We start from the raw sequence: 8467 nt of genomic DNA, 5'->3' as shown, positions 1-8467 counted from the left end.
CCTGCAAATCAATTCCTCAGCATAATGTTGTAGCTGTCCAGATATACATCACAGTACACTCATCCCTCGTTAAATGAGTACTTTATTTATTAGTAGTCGCTTAAATAAGGGACACACATACCTGCCCTTTGTTCACTGGACAAGTGAATTCCCCCACTAATATGAGCCTTACCCCCTCCCCGTGGTTCCACCCCACCACAGCCTGACCCCCGCCAGCCCCAATCCCCCGCAGTCTGACCCCTGCAGACCTAAACTGCTGAAACCTAACCACCACCACCCCACTGCCAGCTCCGCAGACCCTAAACCGCTGCAACTGAACACCCGCCCCCCCCCCCCCGCCGGCTCCACACACCCTACATGGCAGAAACCTTAAACCCCCCCGCCAGCCTTGCAGACCCCAAACTGCTGCAACTTTAAACCACCCCCCGCGCCACACCTAAACCACCACAGGCTAACCCCTCTGGCCCTGCAGACCAAAACCACTGGAGCCTTAACCCCCCACCCACCAGCCCCACAGACCCAACCTGCAGCAGTCTGAACCCCAACCCCGCCCCCACCACTCATGGACCCAACCCACTACCATGTTTTAACCCTCCCTCCCACTTATGTCCACAAACTGCCCCCAGCCTTTAACTCCCACCCACCCCAGGTTCACTTACCTTTCAAAAGCAGCACCACCTGCTGCCATTCTGAGCACTTGGAACCAACCAGAGACTTTTACACATATTTTAATGGGAATTTAGTGTCCCTCTTACGAGTTTTCACCTACGAGCAAAAAACTGGGAACCAATTGTGCTCGTATAGCGAGGGATGAGTGTAATTTGTTAAGCAGTTCGCATTCATCGTACACAGCAAATTTAACCTCATGAAATTTTAGGATGCAAAAGTCCTTGTTAGACACTAGACAATGCCATAATAGAAACAAAGTATATTTTACGTTAATTTTTATTACTGGATGATAGAAAAATGGCCATCCACTTAAGATGCCATGACAATCTTAAGATCCATTAGTTAACAGATCAAATTCAAATTAAGGTAATTAGGATTTATAATTAGATATGCATTTGGATTAGATGTTTCATGAACTACAGCAAACCAAGTCTAGTAAAGTCTCTTTACACAGGTTGGCAATAAATGATTTAGTACTACAACAAACAATATAGTGAAGGTACCACTATACTTATCCTTTGAGCCACACAAAGCATCTTAGAAAACAAAAAGGCAGTCTTGCAGCACTTTAAAAACTAACAAAATTATTTAGTAGGTGATGAGCTTTCATGGGACAGACCCACTTCTTCAGATTTGGAAATATGACTACCTCTCTAGGACTACAGCACCTCAGGTTAGGTCTCCCATCTAAATGTTTCTGCACTCATTTGCAGCTGTACAGGGTAGATCAAATAAAAGTGCTTCTTGCAAGTGCAAAGTTTCTCTGAACCCTTTGGATTCTACCGTGGGCTTTTGAATCTTAAATACAGCATAAATTTTTGTTCCAAGTTTTAAGCATATTTGTCTTGAGCATAAATGACTCGCATAGAAGTAGAAACAGTAACAGAGAGGGAGCCGTGCTAGTCTATATACCATCAAAACAAAAAAGCAGTCAAGTAGCACTTTAAAGACTAACAAAATAATTTGTTAGGTGAGCTTTCGTGGGACAGACCCACTTCTTCAGACCGTAGCCAGACCAGAACAGACTCAATATTTAAGGCACAGAGAACCAAAAATGGTAATCAAGGAGGACAAATCAGAAAAAAGTTCTGATTTGTCCTCCTTCATTACCGTTTTTGATTCTCTGTGCCTTAAATATTGAGTCTGTTCTGGTCTGGCTACGGTCTGAAGAAGTGGGTCTGTCCCACGAAAGCTCACCTAACAAATTATTTTGTTAGTCTTTAAAGTGCTACTTGACTGCTTTTTTGTTTTGAAAAGTAGAAATGTATTTTTAGGGGGTTTCCAATATCTTACTTTGAATCTTGTACTTTTCCGCTGACTTTTGTCTAGTTTTGGCTTCTCCACATAAAGAGGGTTGTTCAGCAAAACCTGTGCTTTCGGTTCAAACTGCACAGACCAATCCCAAACTGTGAGAAACCTGAAATGGCTGCTTTGCGCACTGTAGCTGTCACCAGACTGCCAAAACAAACAGATTAAGTAGTTAGATACAGCCAAGAACAGAATTCCACAAGACTCTGACGATGAAAACCAGAATCTACGACTGAGCCCTACGCTTTCTACCGCTTAGCTGGACATAAATTCTGCAGCAAGGTCCCTGGACTCTTCAGTAAACTCCAAGGCTACGTCTACACATGCACGCTACATCGAAATAGCTTATTTCAATGTAGCGACATCGAAATAAGCTATTTCAATGAATAACGTCTACGCGTCCTCCAGGGCTGGCAATGTCGACGTTCAACTTCGACGTTGGGCAGCACCACATCGAAATAGGCGCTGCGAGGGAACATCTACGTGCCAAAGTAGCACACATCGAAATAAGGGTGCCAGGAACAGCTGCAGACAGGGTCACAGGGCGGACTCAACAGCCAGCCGCTCCCTTAAAGGGCCCCTCCCAGACACAGTTGCACTAAACAACACAAGATCCACAGAGCCGACAACTGGTTGCAGACCCTGTGCATGCAGCATGGATCCCCAGCTGCCGCAGCAGCAGCCAGAAGCCCTGGGCTAAGGGCTGCTGCACACGATGACCATAGAGCCCCACAGGGGCTGGAGAGAGAGAGTCTCTCAACCCCTGAGCAGATGGCCGCCATGGCGGACCCCGCTATTTCGATGTTGCGGGACGCGGATCGTCTACACGTGCCCTACTTCGACATTCAACTTCGAAGTAGGGCGCTATTCCCATCCCCTCATGGGGTTAGCGACTTTAACGTCTCGCCACCTAACATCGATTTCAACTTCGAAATAGTGCCCAACACGTGTAGCCGTGACGGGCGCTATTTCGAAATTGGCACCGCTACTTCGAAGTAGCGTGCACGTGTAGACGCAGCCCAAATAAGAATTAACTCAGATTTTTAAATAGAGAAATTAATGCAATCTATATAATAACCTCAGTTTATTTCAGCACCAACCATTTTATACCATCTCCTTATTGTGCTTTCAATATACCAGTTTTTTGCCATGAAAACTGCACGATGAAGGTTGTCAAAAGAGAAACTGGAGGACTGAAAACCAAGTAGAAGACTGACAAAGCTTGTGGCATGATTGTGACATAAGTACATTAACTTGAGCTTGCTAAAATGATCTGCACTAAAAGACTAGACACTTATCACCATCAATAATACCCCAGACAGATGAATGAGGTACTGCATATCAGCTGGGTTTTTTTCAGTCTATAGACTTAAAGGACAACAGTGCATTGATTCATAACTGGCTCATGTTTTCAAGACTTTCTTCTACCAAGATAGCTACACAAAACATGTGAGTGTGGATTCTCAAGCACACTTTCACAGTATGTGAATTCTGTGCCCATGAAATACAGAAGACCCAATCCACAGGTGTAATAGTGCTAGATATCTTAAGATGTTTTAATTACTCTTAGGCTGTGTCTACATTGCCCCTCCCTTTCAGAAGGGGCATGTAAATGCAGTGTATCGAAAATGCTAGAGGTACTGGTATAAATATTCAGCACCTCATTTGCATAAAATGGTGGCCACTTGCTGCATTGAAAGTGCTGCTTTCGAACCGCAACCAAGCCACGCAGACAGGGTCCATTCAAAAGAAAGTCCTGCTTTTGAAAGCACCCTTCCTGAAAAAAATTGGGAAGAAGGGTGCTATCAAAAGCAGGGCTTCTTTTCAAAGGAACCCCATCTGCACAGCTAGTTTGCAGTTCGAAAGCAGCACTTTCGACAGATTGGCTGCTATTATGCAAATGAGGCACGGAATAGTCATAGCAGCACCTCATTTGCATATACATGCCCCTTCCGAAAGGGAGGGGCAATGTACACGCAGCCTTAATGTCCTACACTCCCATAAATAAATCTCTAATCTGATATAACAGTAGCAATAAAAAAGGTCTACAGTGAAGTATCGGAGGCATTACAGATAGCAATCTTACTTCTCCTGCTCAAATATCTGACTTACAGCAAAAACACAAAAAGATAAGATTATTTTCCCAAAGCCACAAAGCAATGGGAAAAATTAGGACCAGAATTTAGCACATTCAAACTTCCCATCCTGTTCATATTCATCTACATCATACTGCCCTCAATTGTTTCTGGAAAACATAATTTAGTTGCTAATTCTAATACCAGTCAATTTTTGTTATGTATTACCCACATTGTTGGAAAAAGGGTTCTCCAACACACCCCTTCCCTAAATCACACCCTTACCATGTTAGTGTCCTTTTGATGCTGTGAATTGAAAAAGAAGGTGCTAAAAATAGGAATATAGAGACTATCTGATAAGACTGTTAAGTAAGTCTCTGTGAACTCAAATGCCGGAGGATATTGTTGTACCAGCTGCCAAACACAATCTAAGAAGAGAAGAAAAACAGGAGCCTATAGAAAAAGAAATATTAAGTCAATTTCAGAAAAAAGACACCACATCATATCCTATCATGCAAACAGCATATTTTTAAATTATCTGAATGCCCACAAATACAAACCTGTCTAAAAACAGCCACCAGGATTTATGATGAATTGCACTGAAGTACTTCACAAACTTGTTTCAATACACGGGACCATTAACCTGCCAATTGCTAATCTAGAGATTAACCATTTGCCTTCTTGCACTAGACATGAAACTTGTGAGGAAAACTGCAAGTCTGCCAGCACCCAAAGGGTTAGCAGTGAAAGCTAGAAATTAGTTTGGATCACTGGGAGCTATGCCAGAAAGTTTCAAAGGCTACTGATTCCCTCCTCTTGATAAAATTACAAATCAACTTATTCCTAGAATTCCAGACTATAAATAAGGGAAAAGCTAAATGGTAGCATTTTCAGATTCATTTCAATTAATCTCCATGTTTTAATTCTTTGCTTCTGCTCTACACTCTCTATTTCAGAAAGGCACTTTGCGGCATTCAGCTATATCGCCTTCAGAGGAAAAAAAGGAATTCTATTCCAAAGAATGTACACATGCATACTTATGGCTGTATCTTCAACTCTGGAGTATGCAGTGCTGCAAATTTATGAATGATGCAACACTTAACCAATTAGTACAATTTTTAGGTATGTATTGATCCTGTGGGTTACAGGTCATCAAGGTAAATTTTTTTTAGAAGAGCTATTTTCCAGTGAAACACAGAACTGACAAATCAAATAGCTGAAATCCACAAGGCGAGATTTGCAATTAAGGTACCTTAAAAACAGGTATTTTTATCCCAAATGCTTATCATCATACATCACTCAGCAAGCTTTGTGAAGCTGTACAAAACCAAAAATGCAGAAACATACCTCCTCCTTGTCATTTTGTCGTAAATGGTTGCAACGATCCAAAAAACAATGTCCTCCTATTACCCACTCCTTCTGAATAAGGCCTTGAAACCCAAGTTTTGTTCTGTAGTGTGAATCCATCATCACTTGAACTAAACTGGAGATCACACAGCACAGATCAGAAGCATTTTCCTCTAGAAAGTAATATTAATAAAGGATAAAAACGTTACAATGGTGAAGCATATTGCTCCCCTTGCCATCTAAATGCATGTTTCACGTTTGTTTGATGTGATTGATGCTTATGGAAATATTTTGATAAAATTTGCCAAGATTTGTTTGGACTTTGATGCTTAAGTAAAGGCTTCTTAGAAATGCTCAATACCTATTGCACTAGAGGAGTAAAGGGACTTGGAAGTGGCGCAGGCACTTCAAAGTACCCGCAGCTGACTTGTGGCTACATACAAGATGGCACTTTGAAGTTGCTGTGGGGGAGATTTAGCCTAATGAAGTGCTGCACAGTCACATTTCTATATTAATAGTTATTGCATTAAAAAGGGAAAATACATTAATAATATAACAACACTTTGTTTTGTATAGTTTATTATTTTATTATTGTATTTAATCTGAGTTGTGGTGGGGAAAGACTCATCCTCAAACTGCTCCCTCCTGCCCCCCTCTTAAACCCCATGCTCTGAGGCTGGTGGGTCGTCACAAACAAAAACCATAAACTGAGAAATCAGCTACATAGAAGAGATGGGGAGGTGGCACATGAAAATTACTGCCAGAAACTATTAAGTGGCTTGCCTGGGATCACTACCAATATCAAAGACGTGGAAGCTGTCTTTGTAATGCATAAGGTGGGGAGAGTCCAGCTTTTTTTCCCCTGGGGGCCACACGACAATTTTTAAATGTTACAGGGGATGAACACACAATAGCTCCAAACCACCACAACCCCACCCCTGCCCCCAGCCTTAGCCCCCTCCATCCCCTGGCACCCCAAACCACCCCCAGCCTTAGACTCACCCCTACAGCCCTAAATGGCCCCAGCCTTAGACACTCCCCCACCTCCTGCAGCCTCTTCACTGGGGCTGCTAGGCTGGGCAGCTCCACCAGCCCTCCTGCTCCCAGCAGTTAACAGTCATTAAAACCAATTAACTCAAGTGTTAAGCTTTCAGCACCAAGTCATAAGGTAATTACTATCTGTAGTGATAGAGATAGCTGCTGGAGACAGCAGTGTTAAGAAATTGCAAATGGCTTCTTTAAGAGCTACATGCAGCTGGGAGCTGCCCAGTTGGCGACCCTTAACAAATCTAATTGTGACCCATGTTTGGGTCACAACCCCTTGGTTGGGAATCCCTGGTCTAGATCAGATGTTGTGTTGCTTCCCAGATACATGAACTTCTCTATGTTCTCTAGTTAGATCCTGTCGACACTGATCTTCCTTCCTATTTCCCTTATCTACAAATACCTTTTTTGTTTTATCAATGTTCATAATCAGTCCATACCGTTTCCCTTCCTCATTTAGCACTTGCATCATTCTTGCTAGCTTCTCTTCATCTTCAGTGATAACTATATCACCTGTGAAAGAGAAGTTACTCACCTGTAGTAACGATGGTTCTTCGAGATCTGTCCCCGTGGGTGCTCCACAATAGGTGTCGGGCTCGCCCGGCACCACAGATCGGAAGTCTTCCAGCAGTTTCTCCTGGATCGCGCATGTACCTGCGCGCGCCGCTCCCGGCCACATGCACGATCCGGTCCCCGCCAGTTTCTTGACCAACCGCCTCGGATGCTCCTGAAAAACACTAGACAGAGATCCGAAGCAGGGAGGATGGGCGGCTGGTGGAGCACCCACGGGGACACATCTCGAAGAACCATCGTTACTACAGGTGAGTAACTTCTCTTTCTTCTTTGAGTGGTCCCCGTGGGTGCTCCACAATAGGTGACTACCCAACAGTAACCCAAGTAAGGAGGTGGGTAATCGGTTTATGTGCAGCTTGCCCCCGAGAGGACTGCTGTCGACAGACGGGTATCCTCTTGGAATACCCGAGGAGGACATAATGCTTGGCGAAGGTGTCGTAGGATGACCAGGTCGCCGCTCTACAGATGTCTGTTAACGCGATGCCCTTGAAGAAGGCTGTCGACGCCGCCACCGCCCTGGTGGAGCGAGCCTTGGGCGGGGCCAGCAAAGGGGTCTTTCGAAGTTCGAAGCACATTTTTATACAGGACACAATGTGCTTTGAGATTCTCCGTGAAGAGAGACCTTCTCCCTTTGACCCGGGAGCGAGAGAGACTAGAAGCCTGTCCGTTTTCCAGAAGGACTTAGTTCTGCCTGTGTAGAAGGCCAACGCCCTCCTCACATCCAGGAGATGCAGGCGTGCCTCCTTGCCGGAGCTGTGAGGCTTCGGGTAAACGAGGCTAAAACTATTGGTTCGTTAAGATGGAACTCCGAAGAAACTTTTGGAACAAAGGCTGGGTGCAGCCTTAAGGTTACCGCCTCCTTTGAGAATACTGTGCAGGGCGGCGTTGGCATCACTGCTGCGAGCTCACTCACCCTGCGGGCTGACGTAATTGCAAGGAGGAAGGCTGTTTTCATCGCAAGGAGACGTAGGGGAACTGTCGCTAATGGTTCAAAAGGTGGACCCGATAGCGTGCTGAGCACCAAGTCCAAATTCCACGATGGTTGAAGCGGTTTTCGAGGAGGGTACAGGTTTACCAGCCCCTTCAAGAACCTTGTAACGATAGGATGGGCGAATACAGTGGGCCCTTCCTCTGTATGCCAAAAGGCTGATATAGCGGCAAGGTGGACCTTTAGCGAGGATAGAGAAAGCCGGCCTCTTTTGAGGTCCAATAAGTATTCTAATATTACAGGTATAGGAACGTCAAGGGGAGCGAACTGCTTGGCGGAACACCAGGCTGTAAATCGAGTCCATTTCTGTTTGTAAGTCCTCCTGGTGGAGGTCCTTCGGCTACATTCCAGGACTTGTTGTGCTCCCTCCGCACATGTGCTCTTTAAGGAGCTGAGCCACTGATTAGCCATGCTTGTAGGTGCAGACCCTGAGGGTGCGGGTGCACTATGGATGCTTGAGCCC

The 8467-nt window shown here is 44.7% G+C and overlaps 1 protein-coding gene across 2 annotated transcripts in view; it reads right to left on the bottom strand.

Annotated features, from left to right (window-relative positions):
* MTMR12 (myotubularin related protein 12) overlaps nt 1-8467 on the bottom strand; it is a 65836-nt gene that overhangs the window by 3336 nt on the left and 54033 nt on the right. Inside the window, exons 13-15 of one of the 2 annotated variants that reach the window (XM_074995704.1) lie at nt 5400-5572; nt 4338-4505; nt 1963-2124 (exon numbers count right to left, since the gene is read on the bottom strand). In XM_074995704.1, the coding sequence (XP_074851805.1) occupies nt 1963-2124; nt 4338-4505; nt 5400-5572 (503 nt within the window). The remainder of the gene's footprint in view (nt 1-1962; nt 2125-4337; nt 4506-5399; nt 5573-8467) is intronic. The other variant, XM_074995705.1, reaches the window with a different exon arrangement.

Source organism: Carettochelys insculpta, chromosome 5 (assembly GCF_033958435.1).
Source record: "Carettochelys insculpta isolate YL-2023 chromosome 5, ASM3395843v1, whole genome shotgun sequence".
Taxonomy (NCBI): domain Eukaryota; kingdom Metazoa; phylum Chordata; order Testudines; family Carettochelyidae; genus Carettochelys; species Carettochelys insculpta.
The sequence above is the reverse complement of the archived record's forward strand: the minus strand, read 5'-3'. Positions and strand labels throughout refer to the sequence as shown.